Raw genomic sequence first — 23,973 nt, forward strand, 5'->3', positions numbered from 1 at the left:
GATATTGCCTGGATCCTTGTGCCTTTCCCTGTGGGCTGCGCAAGGCCACTTGCTCCAGCAGCATCTTCTCCTCCTCAGAACCTTGGAAGAGTGTCTGGGACAATCCTGTGATAAGACTTGCCGAGATAAAGCTGCCATTCACCTCTTGCTTGAATCTCAGCAGTTCTCTCTCCTAGTCCCACTGAAGACCATTGCTATTTATACAAAAAAGACCATAATTGTCCCAGCAAGGCTCAGAAAATTTTGCATGTTTGGGCAAAACTCACAGGAGGAGGATGACAGGCATACTCTGCATCTGGACAGCAGGCAGCAGAAGTGACGAGCCACCACAACAGAATGGTGGGGCAAGGATCACCAGCTCAGATGCAAGGTACAACATGATGGAGAAATTGAGTACATGACTGCTTGGTTCCTGCAATAGTTAGACTGTGGGGGGCCAGAAGAGACAGAATTTGAGAGAGAGAGAAACACCGTATGCAAACAGTTGGAATTGGAAGCTGTTTTGCACAGATCACTTTTGAGAACATTTTAATTCCCTAGTTTTAAAGATACGTATTTCCCCTTCCTTCTTTCTTCTGTACATTACATCAAGCAGCCCTGCCAGCTCCCGTGTGAGCGAGCATACGGGGCTATTGCTCATTCCTAGCCATATGTTTCTGTCAGATGTTTATTTGCATGAGTGACAAATTGTTCTGAGCTTTTGAAAAGCTATGGGAGGCATTGCCGTTCTCCACTCCTACCTCATTTCTGCAGTCACAGCCTGTGCTGCAGTCAAGGAGCAGGCAGCTCCCAGGCAGGCAGGGAGAAGGGGCAAGACCCACAGGCCAGGCAGATGTGGGCTGTGAGGCAGCACCCTTAAACTGCGAAGGGAAATGCTCTGGAGGTAAAGTGAGCCCTCAGTAGTTACAGAAGCACCAGTCACTCTAGAGAGGAAGATGTTCCTTTCTGAGAAGGAAAAGCTAGTGAGGAAAAGGAGAACAGTGAAGCTGAAAGTCTGGCATCTCTGCTACTGCCCCTCTGTGTTGGACTATCAAAGGATTTTTAAACCTCTGCAATTAAGACCTTGTATCCTTTCAGTACCATTATCCTTAGCCACAGTGAGGCAAATGAAGCTTCAGTTTTCTCTGTGTCTTTCTATTTTTTAAATAGTAAAGGCCCTATATAAATGTACTTTTAACATCCATGTTACTTACTGGCAAGTTTGGATGCCCACAAGACCTTAAAACAGAAATTCCGTGCCACAAGCAGAAGAGGAAAAGAAGCACTCATCAGAGAAGCTGATAAAAGGGACAGCTGTAACATAAAGATTTGGAGGCTATCACAGAGTGAAATGTTCACTTTGGGGTGTATCCTTGGTACAAGCTTTGATGGTGATAGTGGTTCTTTTTTAAGGCGTGCTTAACTCCTGAGACTAATCTTGGTAGCTCTTAATTAATCAGAGACTGGTCCTACCCACCAGCATCACCGCAAAAAGGAGGCAGAGAAAATCTGCTTTTCAGTGCAGAATTTCTACTCCTCATAAGGAAAACCACAGGTTCTTGCTTTACTTTATTGTGAAGAGCAGATGGAGGCTCCAGTATCTTAAGGGAGTTGGGGGGTGGTGGGAAGTGGAATAGGTCCTTCTCACAGTCTGGCCATCCCGGCGTCCATACGTCAGAGTATTGCTAGTTATTCTTGAAAGCCAGTAAAGCAATTATTTTCTAGCCGTTTGTGATTTGCTAGATGTTACTCTCGGCTTTCAGGAGATTCAATTTTCTACAAAGATGTCAGTTGTGCAAAGAGCTTGGTCTTTGCAACACCTCAGGGAAGGTAATCCATTTTGCACTCTTCTTAAACTGTCCCTTCATTTCCTTTGCTTTTCACGTCCTAGTGTTCTCGCCATTATTTTCAACTGCTTTATCTTCTTTGCTTACAAGTGCTGTACTTCTCTAATCTTGGAAAAATTGCCCTTCCTCCCACTCTACCTTTCTGACTTTCAGTAAATTAGCTGGTGCCTCCATGACAACAAAATTGATCATATCTCCTCAAGCTGTCTCCATAGGTCTCAGCAAGCTGTCTGCTCATGGGACCTTGTCTTCTCTGACAGCTCGCTTCCTGGTTTTCCTCCAGTACACTTCAACAGCGACCGCTAAGTTAAAGGAGACATTTCTGGTTCTGTTTTACCTGATTGTTCTGCCACTTCCATGAACATTTCCTTCCCTGGCTGTCAGTGATTGCTCTTTTTATCCTGTCTGCTTCACAGACTGCTCTGACTTGACGGATCTCAAGTTTTGCAACTTTCTGTTTGTTTTTCAGCCAGCATCAGTGTTTCCCCTATCTTTTACTTGTTACATTTTCTCACTGGAGCCCTACCAAAATAGCTGCTAATTAGCCTTAGCTTCCTCCAGTATCAACCTATGAGTGGAATATAGTCTGAAATCATTTGGCTTGGGAGGCCTGTAAAACACCATTAACTGTTTCATTAACTGCCTTGTCCTAGGGGAGCACTTTTTGAACCATAGGGATATGTTTGTCCTTTCAGAAAGAGGTGCTCTGTAGCTGCATTTCTGCAGACGGCAGGAATCCAATACTAATGTCAAGTCAGTAGCTCGGACGAAAATGAAGGACACTTGGGTGGAGCACAAGAAGAACAAAGTCTGCACTGTCCAAACGTAGACCAGAGATCGATCAGATTTTCTCAGCCCAGAGGAAGTAGGCTCAATTCCTGCAAATTAAGGTTGAAAATGTCTTTTGATTTAGTTAGAAAAGGAGACATGGCCAGCAACGCTCTGTCTCCCCACCTCCTATGGAGCAATACATCCTCTAATCCCACAGAAGTAAAAAAAAAAAAAAAAAGCAATCAAAACCCAAAACACACCAACAACCATACATACACACTTTATTAGTGATTTTTGTAGGCAGCAGGCTGGGCTTTTATTTTTGCTTGGGGAACTCTGTGGTTCACGACAGCTGCATACAGCTGTCAATCCCCTTTCCAGAGAGAGCGAGCTGTAATCTCATTTATTCTCAACTTCTGGAGAGCATATTTCTGTTCTAAACATCTTTTGATAACACTGAGAAGCACCTGTTGAATAAGAGGAAAAATACCTGTGCAGACAGGCTAACTGAAGGAAACCAGAGACACCCTCGCCGAGTGGAGAGGCAACCGTTAGCAGGTCCATGCTGACGCCCTAGCCTGGTTCAGTACCTCTTGCCTCAGTCACCAGCGTGTCCTTTCTTCTGAACAGATTGCAACTGGCTCAAAATTTCTGTTTGTAATCAGCTTAGCAATACTCTGCCTGTTCCACACACATGGTAATTTTCATCCACAGCCACACCGCAAATTCCTTGCCACTAGCTGTGCAGCTATCAGCTTCTTAGTGCCCTAAATAGCTCCCGTGCGTCATATTTGAGCAGCTCCTCTGCTCCCAGCTGACATTCCCAGCCCACAGAAATCTGAATGTTCCTGCACAGCTCTTCAGTTCGGGAAATGTAGAAATAACATGCTCTTTTACTATTTATTTCTCTGCAAGTTTTGACTTGTAGATCTTTTGGAGATAGTAAAAACAGGAGAAAACCCCTGCATATACAATGCTCGAATCCAACAATACATGACTGTGCTTTTTAAATGGTTCATGGGCACATGTGTCACGGTGAGGCCACGTCCCCAGGATAGTTGTTGCCTTGTGTAAGAGGAGCCTAGATAATTTGGCCGTAGACTTAGAAAGGTGGCTCTAATTTCGACTAAAAATACATTTGCATTCCTTCTGCCTTATTCTTAACCACACAGCTTCCCTCTCACAGAAGCACAACCCTCATGCGCTCCTTTTCCCCTTGTCCAGACTTTCTTTACTCACCACTTCTCCTAAACAGGACACAACCCTGTGTGCCTCTTTCCCAGCTCCCACTTTCAAGCCCCATCTTTGTCCCAGGTGAAAGTGATACAGATTTAGCCCCCAAAAAACCCTCCAAAACTTACTTGATTTCTCCTTGTTTAGGCAAAGACAGGAAAGATTTCTGAACTTGAAGGCTGTATTATATAAAGTGCATCAGTAGGTAAGATGTTATATTAAAATAAGGTCACAGAAAGACCGTTTTATTCCATTGGCACTAAAGTTGACAATTGTTTTGCAATTCTTGTTTAACTAAGACAAGCTCCATATTCTTTCTCGACAATACTTAATTACATTAAGTACTGAAGTACCTTATATTGAATCACATCAAATACAATGAAGTAAACCTAGTTTATTCCCAAGTTAATCACAAAGTGTTACTTTTACCCAAATTTAATCTGGACAGAATATTTTCAGTTTCACTGTCTTAAAAGCTCAGTATTACACAGAATTTGCTATCTGCTTGACACATGTTATAGCTTAAGGCTGGATCTTTCTCTAGAATTTATTGAGGCTCAAGATTGCCGCAGTCCATAGAATGCCAGGGTCTGCTTGGTAACGTACGGCCCCACTAGGCAGGAAAGAAGGGGCTGAAGTAGCTGGGTAGGTTTGGAGCCTCTGGGTTGCTTTGAAAAACCCACCACACATTCTCTTCCAGCAGCCCTCACATTGCATTTTACTGACAACCTCAACACTGCCCTGTGTGCTGCACCCAGCAGTCCCCTACAAAATTGTCCAGTTTTCATCCAATCACATGTAATGAGGGTTCTTCTGTCCATACTGCACCGCAGAGCTAAGCCATCACAACATGAATAATTTCTTCTACAAAAATACTCCACAGTCAACAAATGCCAACATGAAAATGCCTTATCCTGGAGTATCCACTTGCCTACAAACAAAAGACCTACTATCACCGCAACAGCCAAAACACTCTTAACAGTTGGTGCAAAGTTATAAATCAAATGTGCGGTGCAATTTTGTTGATGTGAGTTAAAACAGAATTGGGTTTGAAAGTTGCTAACATTTTACTGAGTAATCACCGTTCTCACAGGGGGAAGATTAGGTGCCGAAGCTGAGGGTGCTCAGCAGTACCAGTGCTGCTGGCTTCATTTGCTTCCTTACCCATTTGGATGCTGAAAGAGACACAGATTTAGGGCTGGGTTTGCCACCCGAAAATCCCAGCCCCTGAGCATGGCTACCTGAAGCCTGCAGACAACCTGGAAGTGTAGTTCAGATGTATGCCAACCTCTCCCCCATATGGATGTCCCATCCTCCTAAGACTGTGCAGCAACAGAACTGCACAGTGAGTGCTTTGTAGGGGAAATTGAGAAGTGTTGTCTCCTCCAATTAATGCGTACTGCAGATGAGAATGCAAACAGATTATCTGGCAATTAACAGCAGAGTGATAGTTAACATCAGTCCATTTTTCCCATCCTAACATAATCTTGCATCTTTTTCAGTCTGTGTCCCAGAAACGATCAGAGTGATAGTTCTGTGAACTGTCATGGCTGTTAAACAAAAAAAGTGAGTAAAAGGCAAGATAGTCATGACCTTCTTGAAATTTCTTCATGTTTCACATCTCCTAGGCACAGACACTGGGGATCAATTCTTTCCTTTAAATTAAAAAACAAAACAAATAAAACAACCACCTCACTTTTCCCAGTGTTTGGTTTGGAAGAACTAACATAATTTGGAAAAGCTGGCTTAATGCATTTGTTAAAAAAATATGAAATTTTCTTACAGTGCTTTTGCCCTCTCAGCAATTAATAGATCCGAGTAATTTTAACTGGATATATTTTTTTTGTCTTGGGTTTATTTTCTTCTATTGCACAGCCAACTCATAGTTGGCTGTTGATTCATTCAAAGCCCTTCAGTATCTTTGCAAGCTTCTAACAAGAGAAAATGTGTTTTCTCCACTAATAATTCTTGAAGAAGGTAGTTTGGATTATTAAATGTTCTCCAAGCCCACTTTCCTATGGTTTATGAGCTCTTGCTAGCTTCAGTCATCTGGAGAAAAATGACTGAGGCACATAAGACTCTAGTAAACAGTACTTATTAGTAGGTACAAGCCACACAAGTGATATCATTGAGAGTTCAGTATTTTGAGACCAGCAATTATACAAATTTTGCGCTAAAATGTTTCTGTAAATTATAAATAAAGTCCATTGGGATTTTTTAAGAATGAGAATGTTTTTCCTGGAGAAAACATCAGCGGCACCAAAAGAGCTGTGTGTTGACTCTGGGGACCCATTTTGCTGAAAGCAAAGAAGGGGAGGTGACCAGCTGGCTCAGAGACGTTGAAAAGGCTTAGAAAATCCTATTCTTATGTTGCTGATTTTGGCATTAGCTTGCTGGCTTGAAAAGCCATGGCGTGATCTGGAACCTTTTTTCACTGGCCAGCTGTGACCACAGGCAGTTTCCATTTTGCGATTTTTTGGCAGCACTGGTAAAACTGTTAATGTCTGAGAGTACAGTTGCTGATACCTTGAGTCAAGTGCTGCAGACACTGAAGAGTCTCATGAGAGAATCATGTATAATATGCAAAGGCATTATGTGTACATATCTATAAACCCAACATGTGTACTTCATCTTGTTTTTCTTCTGCTGTAAAGTTGGTGTTCATCTGCACCATTCAATACACAATTATTATTTTTAATGTGTACATTTGTTTAGCTATCATTGTGTACCAGCTTTTCGCTCACACATTACATTTCATATTAGTTGTCCTCTGTGTTTGATACATAATTTTAGGAATACAATTATTTTCTGTTGGCGTCTCCACCACTTTGAGTCATATAATGAAATTTAGCCTTAAAACCGTTACAACAGGAGATAATTTATGAAACACTAAACAAGAAGCCCTCCCTCCCCCCAAGAATTGACTAAGACAAGAACAAAAGGAGTAATCATGGGTGATAATTGCATCGTCTCATTCCATTTTCTTCTGAAATCTTATTACAGCTGTCCCAAGAAAACATGCGTTATACAATCCAAGTAATGAAAGAGTAATTCTAAAAGCTAATTGTCTATAAAAGTCTAGAGTTGATCCTTTACTCCTTGGAAATAGGGACATAATTGCATTGGTGTGCCAATTCATGGGGATCATCACTGGAATATTAAATCCAGGTTCAGAGTACCAACTTCTCTATCTCATAAGGTGTTGGAAGAATAAAAAGACATTAAAATATTGCAGTGAGAGCATTCCAACACAGAGATGAATTCTCGTTCTTTATGGGTCTATATCTGAGAGAAAAATGCATGCAAGATCCAATGGCTAAAAACTTATGAAAAATTCCGTGGTCTGGGGCAGGAGGATCAGACAAGCTGATTGATCATCCTGGCACCTTAAAATCTATTAAACTGATACACCAGTTAGGGAAACAATAAGATATCTTCAAGAATTCCTTCCAAGACACAGGAAAGTAAAATGAGAAAGGGAAATGTATCACAAGTGGTTATGTACAAGTAAGTTTTTGTTGCTCCATTGATCATCTTTCATGCCACAGTAGTTACCTTAAATTGCAGTAGTGAGGTTGTTCCAGAGGGTCTGATCAAAGACCAGACCTGGAAATAGGCTGTTCGCCCAGCAAGCCTTGTCTTCCAGCTACTGCAAAGACAGCAAAATAAAGTGAGAAGAAACATTGTTGTTCACCAAGGGAAATGAGGATACCAAAGATACAGTCTGAGATGCTTTCTGTCTGAAATTGAACCCTGTGAAAGAAAACGCATCAACTCCGCTTGGGAGTGGCTGAAGAAAGTGTTAAGAAAGGAACATGAAAGAATATCTTAAATTATCCATTGTTTTTTCCACAGCTTTTTTTGCAGGAGAAAATCATTAGGAGACTAAATTTGGACTCCAGCCCGCCACTTATCACTGCCTCTGCTACCCGCAGTGCCTCAAGTTGATGGTACAACAGAAAGAGTCCAGCAGCTGAAATGCATTGGGAATTCAGTTGACATCAACATATCTCTGCTGACAGGTATCACATGGATGTCTTGATGCAGATCAGCAGTATAGACATTTAACAGCGACATTTCTACGTAGGCAATGTTTAATAGACCAGAAAAAATACACAGGCATGAAGTACCATATGCATGCATTTTATAGCAGAAAGAACCAACCATGCTCATCTCATGAAAAAGAGAAAAAACAACCCTGAATTCAGTTATTACATACATCCTAGTAGACAAGTGCCATAATTATTCATCTTTACAAATAAAACTATGGACTAATAAGTATAATACCTTTAGACTAAAACTTAACTCTGCTTGGTGCAAAGGTAGAAGAAGAGGTTCCATAAATGTAGATGTATGTGAGAAAATGGTATCTAGGAATTTATCTTATTTGAAGATAGATCACTGTATATGCAAATCATTGTCTATAAAATAGAAGTTACAGATTATTTTTTTTTCCCCCAGGAAAAAAAAAATTTAAAAAACAGATGCAGTAATTAATTTCTCAGTGATTTAGTAAAATGCTACTGCCCAGGTCAGATCACACAACTGTAACAGTCTCTCAAGTGCAGTCACAGTGTGAACAGTACAAAAGTTAGAGAGAAAACTGAAGATAACTGAAGGGTTGTTGAACTGATAAAGTGTTATGTGTGGTTTTAAAAAAAAACCACCAACCAAAAAACAAACCCACCTGATTGTCTTTTACTTTCAATGGAAGTACCATTGAGGATAAAGGCAAGTGATCTTTTTATGCAAGAGAATAGCGTGTCTCCTAGTAGCCTGAAGAGTTGAGCAACAGTCTTACTCACAAGAATGACAAAAAAAGGTGATTCCAGGTTTTGATCCAAATTCATTTTGAGTAGGCATAGGATTTCGATTCTGTGCCTTTAAAAAATGCAGTTTAGCAAAAATGTCAAGCTGCATAATTTCCCACTGGCTAGAAGAATACTGCTGATGATCTCTCAAGTGAAACTGAGCAAAAATCCTTATCTCACACAAACCATAAGTATTTTTTTTTCTCTGTGTTTTGTAATAAGAAATCAGGTGCATTCTTCGCTTTTCATTGTATGCCAAACTGCAATATGACATTGGGAAATACTGATTCCTTATTTTGACTGCTGATTTTTAAGAGCTCCCCCCAGTATATATCTTGGTTATAGGATTGAACATTAATCTATAAAAAAGGCCTAGAATTCAATTACTACATGCTCAATACAGATTAATTAATCTGCAGATTCAGCTACACAAAATCCCTGAACTCATCCCTCAAGCGAGGCTGTTGATAAATGAATAAAACTGGCACATTCGTCCTGGACTTTTCAGGTTGTCCCACACAAACAGATGAAATGGAGCCCAGAACGAAGGGACATGTCCTACAGCCACCGTTCCTTACAGCTCAACGCCACAGTCTTTAAAAGCACTGCATCCATCAACTGGTAACTGCTTCAGACAAGAAGCAGAGAGGGACACGTGTCAGATTTGAAGAGTACAGGGTTTCTAATTTGAGTTGTTTATAGTGGGGCAGAAAGCCCAAGTGGAGTCTTTAGAGAATATTTACAACCGTCACCTTTTTGTGTCACCCCTCACCTGCCCCCCCAGGGAGTAAAAATTAAGGAAATAGGAAACCACACTCAGCCTTGCATGGTTTAAGGCATGGACTTCTGAAGTGATTCTGCATTGAGGACCTTCAAGCAAAATGATACTGAAATTGTAAATGGATGATATTGAGGATAGAGGCAGCAGAAATAAATGAGTGGTCAAAAATAGCTCAAAATGAGCCTCATCAGAGACCATGGACTTGATCTCCATAACCACACTCTGACCTTTGGCAGCTGGCACCCACACCAAGCACCATCTTGCTGCCTAAGTCACAGCCCTTCCAGCAGCCACCCATGCCCTCCAGCCCCACCCCCCCCAGCCCAGACAAAGCTTCAGCCAGGGGTGGTGAGGGAGCCGGGGCGAGGGTCTCTCCCAGGTAGCTAGGACTCCGTTTGCACAGTATTTGAAGGATGAAGTTTCACAATGTCATCATGAAAGCTGAGATGTCAGAGCTGAAGTCCTTCCTCCCACCAGAAACTGGGAAAAAGAGACTACACTCCCCCTTCCCAAGACCTCCACTACCCCCTAAAAAAAAAAAAAAATCTGCAATTTTTTTTGCTATAACAGGACCACGTGTTGTTCGTGATGACAGACCACAAAGTCATGCACACTGAATTATACAGAGAACGGAGGAAGACTCTCTACCGCTGCTGCTATTACAGGATCATTTTTATTCACTCACTTGGAAGAAGGGCTGGTTTTAACTCTTCCCTTTCCTGCCCTCTCCTGTGTTGTTTCTCCTTTGTCCATTAGCAAAGGGACCTTGCTGGTTCTGCCATTTTGGGGCTGGCTTTCTTACAAACCCAATTCACAGATGAGAAATTTCAGGCACAACTTGGCAAATCCAGAGGACCCTGGTGGAAGCTGCTGATACGATTCAAATGTTCATTCATTTACTGCATATGGAATGTAAGGAAGAGGAGTCAACTGACAGGTGGTTTCTAAAGAGCATACTGAAAATCACATCCCATCCTTATTTCCAGTTGGGTACTTAGGGCTTGCTTTTTCCACCTGAAAAACTCAACTAGATCCCCCAGTTGAAGTTTAATGATGACAACGACAAATTATTACATAAAATAAGTTTGGGATCTCTGCAGCATCCACCACAATTTTAACATCCAATGTATCATTTTTGTATGGCATATCTAATGATACTTATTTTGATCCATTATCCTGATGTTTTGCAGTCCTAGTGATACCTTGGTCTAGTTTCTTGAGCTACACTTAATATTTACCAGATCCAGGAGATCTAGCTCACCTGAAATCAGGAAGGGAAAAAACAACACAGATTTTATTGGTACAGTCTGTCTCTGGGAAACCATTAAAATCATTAGACAAGAAATGCATTTTCAATTGCCTCAGGGCTTGTGTTGGACCCCAGAGCCTATGATGACTCTTACGATTAGGACTAAAAGTCAAGAAACACAAGTGAATTCAACCAAAAGGATGAAATGTGTGCAGGGTTTCAGGTGGGTTCACTGAGCTCTAAGTACAATTAGAAAATTGCGAAAGAGAAGTTCACGGTGCTGTTTTTCTGAGTAAACAAAAAAGATATTTTGTGTTTCCTGAAGAGCCAATTCACTTCTTCATACTCTGCATTTTTCAGCAAGTGACGCTGATTTTTTTTTCAAATGTTCTTGTAAAGCCAGGCAAGTGCATTGGAAATTGCTAACATTTATCATGTTCCTTGGCAGAATAGTTAGATACTTCGGTTAAAAAAAAAAACAAAAAAACCACCACGCTGATGGTCTCTCTTAAATAAATACTTTTAAATAAATAACTAGGGCTGTTGAACAAATGAAAAATGAAAACAGAACAAAAGATAAACCAAATATTATTAGTTCTGCAAGAAAATGGCGTCCAAATTTAGCCTGTGCAATTTTTGTTGGAAGAGAGAGGCTAAAATTATCTCCAGCTAAACCAAGGCTCCCATATCCTTGTCATTTAGGAAGTCTTTCGGTGACATGCAGGCAAAGACTAGAACTGATAATTATTTGCAACAGAAAAAAAGAACAACAAAACGGAGGTTATAGCACGAGTTATTTATCATGCTCATCTGACAGCCCAAACGCAATGAGATGAGGCAGAAGTGCCCAGGCACTATTTACAGGAAGAATCATCTCTTGAAATAGACTTTCATTTCCCTTTGCTTTGCCATAATTAGGAATGTCAAATATCTTTGCAAAAACGAAGGCATGGGAGAAGAGAAGGTTTTGCTTCCTCTTCTTCAGAAAATGAAAATATGAGTAAGAATTGAAATACTGGTCTGCAATGAATGTTTGCTTGCTCAACCTAAAATTTATTTACGTTTTTGAAAGTGTAGAATGCTTCGTTCATAATCTAGTTAGTTTATAGGAAGTATATTCGGGTCTGTTAAATAAATGTGAAATCTTTACCTTTGAATGATGATAAATCTGTTATCAGAAGTGGTGCTCCGATGCACCCCAAAGAACCTAACCTGAGATACCAGTAAAACAGGAAAAATTTCAGAAATGCTGCAGGTGGAAAGTAACAGTATAGCTGAGCAGTGCAGGAAAAAGGTGGCACACAGAAATTGTCCATAGATTGTGGATACCGAGGCATATCGTGTTTCTGAAAACAATCTTGGAAAATGAATTTAATATAACAATGCATTTGTTATAATGGACTTAACACCGCACACGGTATAAAGGAACTACAATAAATGTGGTTCACAAAAAACCACCCCAAAGCAGTAATTGTCTAAAACTAAGTTGACTTTTTATACACCTATGGTGCTGGTTATTTTTTGTTTTGGTTTTTTTTTTACCCCCTGATTTCTGCCCTAGATAGATACGGAAGCCTCCCACGTGCTCAGGTTTTGTGTACTCCATACAGCTGGCTGACAAAGCACGCGCTCTCCCTTACGAGAAATGTTCCTGTTAAAACGTGGTCTTGGGCCATGTTGGAACAAGATGTTTCTTCCTTCCTTTTTTCATTTCAAATTGTTTTGCGAACAGAAAATTCTAAGGACATTTCGTTTTGGAAACATTTCTGTAACAAAATACGTTTCCTGTGCTCTGAGAGGTGTTCGGTGACTGACAACATCGATTCCAGCTCACAGCTGCCTGGGATCCCAAGTCCTTGGCTCTGGGTGTATCTAAGGCTGCCAAAGAGTTGAATCTCCCAGCAAAATGGGAAGCCCTCCCTGTCTCAGCCGGCTGCTCCTGAGAAAGGGCTGTGAGAGCACCGGGTCCCGGGCTCAGGGCAATCCACGAGGCTTTTGGGCAGGCTTGGATTACATGGGACCCTCTGTGTTTCAGATGAAACGTACCAGGTTCAGTGAGCAAATCTGGGAACAAATTAATGCTTTAAATTCAATTTTGCTTGTGACTGGATCTCCTCCCTGCTTCCCCGGTTGCAGAACCTCCCACGTGCCAACTCGGCCACCCAGGGAGATTTCTGAATCTGCTTGTCTGGCTGGGGGGTACCACCCCCTGAGGCAGCTGAATCCCATCCATCTGCCGCCCTCCAACCCAGAATTTAGCCCAGAAGTTGCATTTTTCTTAAGTGCTCCCCTCCCTAGGCAGTTGCCATGGCAACCCAGGGACCGACTGTCAGATGCCGATCCTGCTACAGCTCCACTTCTGTCAGGACATAGCTTAATCACTACAGGGCTGATTAGTGTAACTGGAAGATATATTTTATGGTCTTTATTTTAAGATCTAAGGTGAATAAAGAGCTCAAGTCGTACTCGCACAAACCGGCCACATTCATATTGATATATAATATGGATATTATATAACATTGATATGTTTTTCCCATATCAAGCACAAGTAATTACATTTTTGTACCAGCCTTTTTACATTTACTGTATTGAGATAGAGCCCTAGGAGCATTCAGTTTTGTTATCACACAGATCACCAAGCAGCGTATCTGTGCAGCAACAATGTCACTGATGGTTTACCAAGAAATACACTCGCTCTCTTGCCTCAAGAGAGAATTTGAAGTTGCCAGGATGGAGGAGCATCATTAAAGATTTTGAGTTGTCTCCTATTTTTAAAAGGTGTAATACGGGCTGGCGGAAGGAGACTCACCTCAGAAGTCTCAAAGGATCTGAATCCTCGTCATATTACTAGGCTGTTAGGGGATGACAGGCAATTTCTTTCCTCCTTCATGCCCAATTTCTCCATCTGTTAAAGGGGAATTCTGACATTGGTGTCGCTCTTTGTAAACTAGATTTAACAGCATTTTAAAGCGAAGTTGAATAAAAGCTAAATATTAAGATTATCACCACTTACATCACCACTTCAGGTGATCCCGGAGCACTGCCGGAAGAAGATGGCGATGTTCGACTCGGAACGCCACATCTTGCCTGAGCATCCTGTTTGCTCTCCGGTTGCCAGCAAATTTGGCAATACGCTTCAAAACCCTGGTGGGCACAAATCCGGGGCTCCAGTGCCAGACAGAAGAGAGTCCCAGCCTCGCTTTCCCATCTACTCTTTCTTCAGTAATACATCCTAGTGGATGTCCCATGTTTTTCAACCTGCAGTTTCACTGAGATGCCAGTTACCTTCTCATGGAAAGGAGAAAAGCCTTTTTCTTTTCTAGATAGTAGAAGATAGACAGTACATTTTATTTTCCTGCATAGCCCTGCAACTTGAAAATACTTTCTTACAGCAGTGTCATACGGCCATTACACAGCAACACAGGAGGCCGTATTAATCTGACAATCAGCTTTTAATGCGGGCTACCCCCTGCCATACTGCGTGCAGGTGGCATTGGAGTGTTTCCCTGCAGCTCAGCTACGCTTAACAGTCTTTTCTATAGCATCCCTCTGGTTTTAGACTATCTTGCAGTGAACCAAAAATCACTGCTGCACTGAATGTTTTCTCCTGCTTTGGGTCTAATTTGGCCTTTCATTTATCCCCACCTTGCTCTCTTTCAGCTGCTCTCTGTCTGCTTTCCAGGGAATTAACATGCGGAGGGGGAGTGGAGACCTTTCTTCTCCTGCACCTCACGCCTGCTCTCTGCCTGTCCACTGACAGTCCAAAGGGCCAGGGGTCCAGCTAGCCCTTGTATCTTGGGCTCACTCTCTTACACCTTCTTAGTCCCTACACTGAACTGCTTGATAGATAGCCAGGGGTGTTGATGGAGGCAACAACTGTAGCTCTGGCTGAGAGTCTCCCTGCACTGGGACTGAGCCATAGCTCCTGCTACGGGGAGGGCCGTACTCTTCAATGCACTCACTGCCCGACCCTTATGTGCAACAATAACAGATACACACTATAATTAATTTTTTAAAGAAAAAACTCATTTGAGAAAAATTGGAGAGCATTTTGGAGTCTTGTATTTTACATCCTTGAGCCTGTAAAGCTTCTGTAGTACAACCAACATCCAAGCCAAATGGCTTTGTCACAGCGCCTAACTTTAAGTCAATATGGCTTTTAAAATAAAGATTTACAGAGACTTTCCTTGCTCTTTATAATCCTGGGTAAAATAACCACAAATTTTAGAGCACAGTATATTCTCTTTGAAATGTTCATGAAATGAGGCAGATAGCAGTCCCAGACACTTTTTTCATGGATAAAAGTGCTGAATCAGCACCCCATGCCCTCAGAGCTAGCTACTGACAACCACGACAGCATTAAGTTGGCAAGAATCGAAGTGAGAGCACCAACTCATCTTGCACCTACTACCGAATGGTCATCACAGTCTGATGAATAGAAATCCAGTCTAGCAACCTGGGAGGTGTGACATTCAACTCACCATAAAAAGTACCTTGTCTTAACCGTTATTCCTTTAGATGATTTAACAATTACAGGTTCATTTTTAACGTACGCTGTTTTTAATCAAATTTCTTTAGATATGCATGGGGATCCAATACAAAAATGAAGAGCAGATGTGCAAGAAGTGTTATATATAAGATTGATAAGGGACATCAGAGTCTCAGTACTGGTGAATCGTGCTCAGTGATGTATCTATCCCTGGAAACAAACAAGAACTGGAGAACAAAAAGGCCAATTAACAATTAATATACTAATTACAGAAAATGAAGCAGCTGTATTCAGTTGGAAACAAATAGCCAAGTAATTACTAGAAGACTTGGGTCTACAATAGCTGGTTTCAAAGGTGCAGAGTGGGGCCAGAACTCTTCGTCACAGGGCTGCGGCATCACATAGCTGCACCAGATCAGTCAAGTGAGATGGTCAATACACACCGAGGTGAAGGTGCATTTACGCTGGACTCAGAGGGGACACCAGGGTATCACATGAGAGAGGAAGATGATAGAGCGTGGAGATGAGCACACCTGAGCTGTACACATGAATTCATAGAATCATAGAATCATTAAGGTTGGAAAAGACCTCTAAGATCATCGAGTCCAACCATCGACCCAACACCACCATGCCCACTAAACCATGTCCCTAAGTGCCTCATCTACACATCTTTTAAATACTTCCAGGGATGGTGACTCAACCACTTCCCTGGGCAGCCCGTTCCAACGTTTAACCACTCTTTCAGCAAAGACATTTTCCTCATGTCCAATCTAAACCTCCCCTGGCACAACTTGAGGCCATTTCCTCTCGTCCTATCGCTTGTTACTTGGGAGAAGAGACCGACACCCACCTCACTACAACCTCCTTTCAGGTAGTTGTAGAGAGCAATGAGGTCTCCCCTGAGCCTCCTCTTCTCCAGGCAACCGGAGAAAGACTGGGACTGTTTCTTCCACCAACAGTTACAGAATTGGCAATTCACTTGTATTTGTCATCAGAGCAGCAGGGTCCTGGGAAGGTCTGGGGCACAGCACTGTCCACTGCTGTTAAAAATTCACAACGGCAACTCTTAATCTTTTTGGCACAAGCTTCACCACCCAGGTTTGAGAAGCTGCTAAGGCAGGGGAAGAGTCCTCGGGTTCACTAGGAGACAGGAATTAGGGAACTGAGGTGAGGGCTCTGAGGCTACTGGCGATAAAGGAGCTAGAAAGATTTTGGGGACTCGCCTTTGGCTTGCCTTGCTGGCTGGGCAGAGGCAGTGCCCAGCTAATGGAAAGAGCCTTGCTCCTGATCCCCACAACCCTGTCTTCCTCCCTCCTGGCTCTCCTCCTTTCACTACTCACCAGGACTAAAAATAGTAGCTACGGGTGGCCAGACTGCGTAGGGCTAAGGGCAGGTCAGGAAGGAGAAAATACTGGAAATGGGGTCTGAGCATTGAGTCATCCCACAGAGGGGAAGGAGATCTGCAGTGCTGTTTGAGAACAGCTGCAGATCCCCTGGGATTTGTTTTCCAATTAGTAACAAAGCCCCTTAACAAACTCTATTTAGAGGGTTTTTCACTTAAGTGAGACTTTCCTAAATTAGTAGCTATCAGTTCTGACTTGGATAGTGAATCTGTCAAATTCCATGGATTATACTAGCGTACAGCCCTCCTCCCACAAAAAAAAGGGAAGCATGGCAATACAGTGAGTCACAATCAGAAAAAAGGAGCTTGTTTTAAGAGTAGCACATGCCTGATTTTCCAATCAAAACTCCTTGTTGTGTTTTTTAGTAGTTTTAGTAGTAGTAGTAGTTTTTTGGACTTCGGTTTGCTCCACCAGCAAAGGGAAATGAATAAAGAGGGGAGCACTGATGATTCTTAAAAGTCACTGAGAAGGTAGATGGAACCTTTTCATCAAAAGAACAAAGCAATTGCAAGTAATAAAATAAAATGAACTTTTAAAACTAAGGAAAATAAATTTCTACTACCCTCAAAAATAACTCAGACTCAACAGTAGAGTCATTGAGAAGACAAACGGGGTGCTTACGCAGATAAAGGCATTTAGGCATGTTATAATTCATGAAAATAGCTTAAAATTGATTTAACCCCACATTTCAAAGACTAAATCAATCTCTATTTAGGCAGCGCAGATGACCTCACACCTGCCTTCTGTGTCATTTTCTGTACTTCAGCTGAGGCTTTTAGAGTTGGCCTCTTGTAGGGGCGTGACTGTGGACCAGGAAGAATATGGGCTTTGACCTAGCTGGTGCTAATTGGCATCTCATTTTTCAACAGTGCTGCCAGGTCTGGCCCATGAAACAGTGCAGCATGGAGGATTCCCAAGGATTGTTAATGAATGGCCTTTGCAATAGGCCAGAGCCTCGGAGACTGAACCTGGCTTGTTGAAGATTATCATAAGTTTTACTGAATCTTTCTATATTTTGTGTTTGTTAGTGGATAAGCAACTGTAAGAACATCTTGATTTAAGAAGTTAGCCTCTATGTTAATGTTACGTATGGGTTGCTGTGCTACTTGTTATCCGAGGCTGCGTGGCTTGAAGTCCCTATTCTCTGGACCATGTTAGCCTTAGCCCTTATTTTATGGACCATAACCAGAGCCCCTAGCTTCTATTGCATATAGGATGAGTTATTTGACAACCTGGCAAGGTAGATATCTAGCTGGCCAACTTGGCAACAAAACTTAACTTTTAAGGTATCCTGAAGTGAACTGCCTTCATTATAGTATTAAAAGACATACCCACAGGTCAAGAAGACCTTTGCCCAGGTGAAGACCCTTCCCCTGCGCAAGCGTAGTAACAGAAGAGAATGACACAACAGGTATTATAATAATATGTAAATCACTAACCAATCATTGTAACTGGGAGTGTAGTACCTTGTAATTTTCGTGTATAAATGTAACGGTGATCTCGGCATAGGTGTGCTTGATTTGTGGAAATTCCACCTTGCACCCGGCGCTGCAATAAAGAATGCCTGCTTTCTAAAACTCCAAATTGAGCCTTAGAGAGTTCATCATCTGCCGACTTACGGTAACAGGCTTGGTGGTATCTTTCCATACAAAAATGGCTTTGTAGATGTGACTACACAGCTTTCCAAGGCAGCATCTCTGAGCATATTCTCCCATCCTTTACAAACAAGTGCACACACCTTCAATGATAGTTATTTTTCTTGTGCAAGGACAGCAAAACCTGTATTAAACATATACTTCTGCAATTTCTTCCTCAAAATCTTCTTCTGGGATGTTCTGAAAGTGCTTGGGACATACACAATAGTCTAGCATAACATTTTATTCAAGCTACATTTATCTGCTGCTTAGGTAAGAAAATTTCACAATAAAGGTGATGCAGGATGTCATTGATGAACCTTGTCCTACCTCCATCGGGGGAAGGCATGAAGGCATAAGGAAGAACTTAAGCAGATAGCGCTTTGAACAGGTTTAAATGTCAAGATGCTGAGCAAGAGATTGCTTCCTACAGCAACCATCTGCACAAGCTTCGAGACACCAGATTATTTACCAGGAATTGTAGCAACACATCAAAGAAGCTGCTTTTGATCTTTGCAATGGTCTTAAGAAATATCCTTCATAGAAGTGAGTTCAATGACATCTGAACCCTTACTTCAGATAAGTGCTCTTCCTAGGATGTAAACATTGACAGCCCGCTGCTGCAGGGCAGAAGGATCAGCTTGAGCACATGTACAATCTTCAGTCCACAAAGCAGGAAAATAAGGTGCTCCCCATGTTCTCACTCACCATCCTATCCATCAAATTTGGGCTGCTATTGTAATTAGAAACTAAAGGTTCTGGACATGTCTTTTAGTGGCCAGCTAAATCAACTGGTCATTTGATGCTTAACAGGAGTATTATGGTCTGTTGCTTGTTGGTCTTTTCCTCTTGTTGGCTTACTTGAAAGGAAGAATGATGGTCTCAAGTATTGCACCACTGTGGCAGTAATCAAATGAGCGTGAAGTACACATCCCCAGATTGTTGTTTCTGCACACAGGACGCACGCTTCTACAAATGCAGCACAACTGGTGGCACTAGAGGGAGCTCCTGCAGCATCACCCACCCCAAAGCCCCCAGTCTGAAATTGGACCCAGATCGTAAGATTTGCTTCTAAAATTGTGAGGTTTTGGGTTGTGGGTTGGTTTATTACTTATTTATTAACTTCTATGCATGAAGTTAATTCATAAGTTTAAGTTATTCAACATGAAAATGTTGAATAACATTTTCAAATTTTCTTTTGCTGCTACAAACTCTAGAAATTTACCAGCATCCCTCCGGCTCCTGCCAACAGCCCCTATTATTGCACGGTTCTAGGAATTGAGACTTAGCCCATTACCTAAATGTTTATTAAAAAAACCAAACCCAAACACTATGGATACCTTAGTTTTAGAAAAATGGCTTGAAAAGCTTCATTGAAGTTTGAAAAAATCTTCCAAATATTAAACTTTTGCCCTTATTGAGATTCAACCCTCCTTTTAATCAGTAAACCTGCAGCTAAGCATCTGGAATTAAAGTTAGTATTTAGCCTTTGGATAAGTAAGAGACCTTTTGGGAATAATGCACTTAATGAGGAACCCCAAAAAAAAGACATTTACAAGATTGTTACTTTTGTTTTATATTGTATGCTCTTTGCTGGCAATTGCTATGACTGAAGCAAAAGTGGCAGAAGCAGCTTTTTTAGTTTTAGAAACAAAGACATCCACAGCGATGATTTACAAAACCTCTCTAGTGAAGACAAAGGGTATCCTCTCCATATACTTACTTGAGAAAGAATTTGTTTTCAAAAGGCAAAAAGTTAGTAATTTCTAAATAAAAAGAGTCAGGCTTCTGTAGAAACACCGTGGTCATTCTTTTTGGAAGCAAATACATCTCAAATATCATCTATAGAGGACCTAACAACTACATCAAACATTGTGTTATAGTATTTCGTTCACAGAACTGCTCGGGACCCCTAGCTCTGGAAGAGGTCCACCATTGCAACAGATGCCACACAGAACAGAAACATGGCTTTATTCCTCTTACTGCTAACAGCTAAAGTAGAGCAGACAACCCTACTTATATATACACTAAGTACACTTAGTATATATTTACTGTATAGTTCTTTAAAATCTAATGAGAGGAGTACTCTGTTCTGTTATAAAAATTTAAGGTTAATTTACATTTGATCGTAAAAATATTGCTCAGAGTAGCGTTACGAGCAGCAAGGTTTGAATAGTTCTAGACCACTGTGTTCCCCTCTCCCCAAATAGGTGTACCACAAAATCATAAACTATTCTTTCATTTCTTGCAGGTCTAAAAATGCTTACCCAAAAAGATATGTCATGAGGAAAAACTAATGTTTTGTTCCCTTCTCCAACACCAAGGCCACTTAGACAATCCTTCTCCTTGTGTCACCAGAAAAGACAATTATCCATATCAGGTGTTACTTTCACTCCATACCTTAAGAAAAACAACCAAACAACTTACCTTGACTTCTTTCACTCTCCCTTGTTCACAGTAGATACGTTCTCAGAACGCTTACCAGATTTCCACCCTCTGTGCACTGACCTCCTCTGAGCGTGAAGTTTCCAATTTTCCCTGACGCTCCAGTATTCTGAGACGTCCATTCTTCTCCACACCCTCTGCCTCCAAAAACTTCTCTCCTTTCCTAAATTCACTTTACTGGATCACTTTCAGACCTTCTATACTTTGCTCTTCCTCAGTAATTTCCTATCTTCTCCTCCCCAGTTTTTCTTCTCAACCACTTTACTCCTTTTTTTTTTAAAAAAAAAAAAAAAAGGCAAACCCAAACCCACAAACCAACCACCGTATCCATCTCCTCACACTTTTCCTCTCCCTTCATGTTGTTCTTCCCTTGCCCAAGTGTCTTCACCACTACTGCCAGCTGAGTTCCATATAATTCCCATTTCTCTTCTCTCACAAATCTCTCTTCATCTCCTCAAATAGTTTTAGTTTTCCAATCTCCCTCTATTTCTGTAATTTATATCCCTTCCCCAAGGCCTTTCAGCCTGCCTGCATTGTGAATCAGGATATCAGAACGTTGTGATAATGTTATTTTTCATTTGGTGCGGGGAATTCTTTCTGTTGATGTAAGCAAGGTTTGTGAAGACTGTGTAATGAATGTGTATTTTAATGACAACAGGGTAATGAAGCCTCCAATACTCCCGTCCACCTGGTTTAGAATTCTTCCCGGCATTGTGTAATTCCTGATGGAGCCTCTCAGCGCCTGCCATCCTTGGCAAGAACAGCCATTGAGCAAAGCTGCTCTTTTCCCTGCTCCGCTTTCCTTCCTTCACTTCCTCTTCCCCATTGCCATCCCAAAACGTATGGAGGAAGGCTAGAGCCTGTTAGACGGACTGAACTGCCCTCCTTCCCAAATAATTACTCCTAGGAAGTAACGCACAGGAATTTTCAAATTCATGTTCCTTTGCACTACGTTTTCTCTATTCTAAATCCGATGGAAATTAAGATATTATCTGCTATTGTTGCAAAGAACGCATACTCATGGATCTATTGGTAAAACAACTATTTCACCAGCACTACAGATTCAAGCACGGAGAATGTGAAATGGCACTATAGTAAGACTGATGGAGAGACAGTTTTGTGTAGGTTACGCCCATGGAAATGCAAGAACCAAGAGGCATGGGGTCTCAAAGCCACAGAGAATCCCAGTGCTCACTGTAAGAAATAATTGTATTTGTCACTTCACAAACATTGTAAGAAAGAATGCAAATGACGGCAGTAATGGGGTTATCGTTACAAGGTGAAAAAAAATCAATGGTTGCACAAAGAAAAAACACGAAACTACTTAAAACAACCAAATCTTTTAATTAGAAAGCAACAAACATGCAAACAGCAGGTATAGAAATTTATTTGAACCAACGTTTTTACTATAATGAAAGTTACTTTAAAACATTGATCCAAGCTCCCACATTTGCAGGTTAAGGAAAATATTGCACTTTGCATCTTCTAGCACCCCTCATACATGGCAAAACATTTTAAAAACATTTTTGCTTATTTTACTTGCACACTCTCCCAAAGTCATGCACACAGTCATTCAAAAACAAAAGGTTAGGTTATCCAAAAGCAATACCTCAGAATTGCACTAAAGCTCTGTAAGGAAAAATATAATTAATGTCTTATACAAATTCCATTAATGTCTAGGTGCTTGCACACAACTGCCGGTTACTCTTCATCTTCGTTTTCATTTTCCTGACCAGATCCTTCTGATCTGTCACCTTCCAATCGATCTGTAAGACACAGAGATTTAGTAAGGAGAACCTCTAAAGTTTTCAGGTTTTGGTAAATATTTATAGTGTACTATCTCCCTGGGCTATTACACAACACACAGTGGCTGTGGGCTATACGGTAGAAGAAAGTCCGTATGGACTGACAGCAGAGATTGGGTAGAAGTGTTATCACAAGAAAGGAGAACAGGAGAAAAGCCCTAAAGGATTTCCAGGCATAAAAGTGAAGTTTGTGTACAAAAGGAGAAACCTTGTAGCTGCTGCCTGGCTGTCAGCCCAGGAAATACGAATGCAAGCATAATAATAAAAAGAGATAATTAATACAAGGGATTGAAACACTGTTCTGGGGAGCTAAAACTAGAATAGCTGCGGTTAGAAATTTGTATACTCCAGAAAACTGGGGAATCGCTATCTGTCACTGTATACCTCAGAAAAAGTAGCTTCTGATGTGTTTAGAGAAAGGCAACTACAGAAATGTGTGAGGGAACATGATTGGCTCAAGACGTATCACTCAAACAACATGCACTGTCAGGTTAAGAAATACTCCACCCAGCCATAACACAGATTTTTGCTGGAACTGTTATAACTCAAGTGTTGGGCAGTTCTTTGAGTATTTTACTCCAAAGAAATCGTAACAAATGAAAAAACCCAAACTAATATATTCATTTAGAGCAGTGGCGAGGCACACCACTGGGCTGGATACAGTGGCATCCTCCTGGCTCTCTAATTCTCACAGATCAGCGAGAGGTGGAAGAGGAGCAGCAGCTGCTGCCAGGCAGAGCTTCCCCCCTTCCGTATCACTATAAGCCCACTGCTCTTCTCAGCCAGTGCCGAAGTCCCCATATTTGATATCTACAGTCACTTTCACCCTCATCTACAGTTCTGTTAAGTTTCCGCCCCATACGTCATACCAGCCTCCCAAAACTTCGTCGCCTTGCTTCCTACCCGGTATGTCGTCTCTCCATTGTCCTACATCTTCCGTACCAACCCACTGCAGTCAGCTTCTTCAGCACTAACATCCAGGAACACCAGTTCCCAACAACAATTCCCCATGCAACCCCTCATATCACCAGTTTCAGCTCCTATGGAACTGCTCCTTCGCTGAAGGCACATCCCTGCCCTGGGAACAGCTGCCAGAGGCCTCAATATCATCTCCCACAGTCCCGTATCTTCACACCCTCCTTCGTCCCCAGACAATTCCAAGCCCACAATAATAGTCAGTTTATCTTACGACTCATTCCAGTCATTCCCAATAGCTTTCCCATCACACAGCACTCACGTTAAAGATCATTCCTTAGAAAAGAGAGTATTTTTCAACATCTAATTAGTACTACATTATGAATAAACTATTTCAGGATGGTAACATCTAAAAATATATTTTGCTGTTTTCTTGCTCTTTGTTTGAGGTAAAAAAATAACAGCTGCAAAAATGTTGCAAGTCTCACACTAAAGAAACAATTCCTAAGTAATTCTATTAAGAGACCCTTGAACAACCCTTGAATCTTCTCACCAACCCCAAGTGTAGCCACAGACAGCCAAAGATCTTGATGGTTCCCCAATCCATCTGC

General features: G+C 41.5%; 1 protein-coding gene across 7 annotated transcripts in view; it reads right to left on the minus strand.

Annotated features, from left to right (window-relative positions):
* Positions 1-21,966: 21,966 nt before the first annotated feature.
* DCAF6 (DDB1 and CUL4 associated factor 6) overlaps positions 21,967-23,973 on the minus strand; it is a 92,106-nt gene continuing 90,099 nt past the window's right edge. For all 7 annotated transcript variants that reach the window (XM_076351120.1, XM_076351147.1, XM_076351138.1 and 4 more), the window contains one exon: positions 21,967-22,408. In XM_076351120.1, the coding sequence (XP_076207235.1) occupies positions 22,344-22,408 (65 nt within the window). In that variant the 3' untranslated portion in view covers positions 21,967-22,343. The remainder of the gene's footprint in view (positions 22,409-23,973) is intronic.

The sequence above is a fragment of the Aptenodytes patagonicus genome, chromosome 1 (assembly GCF_965638725.1).
Source record: "Aptenodytes patagonicus chromosome 1, bAptPat1.pri.cur, whole genome shotgun sequence".
Lineage (NCBI taxonomy): Eukaryota > Metazoa > Chordata > Aves > Sphenisciformes > Spheniscidae > Aptenodytes > Aptenodytes patagonicus.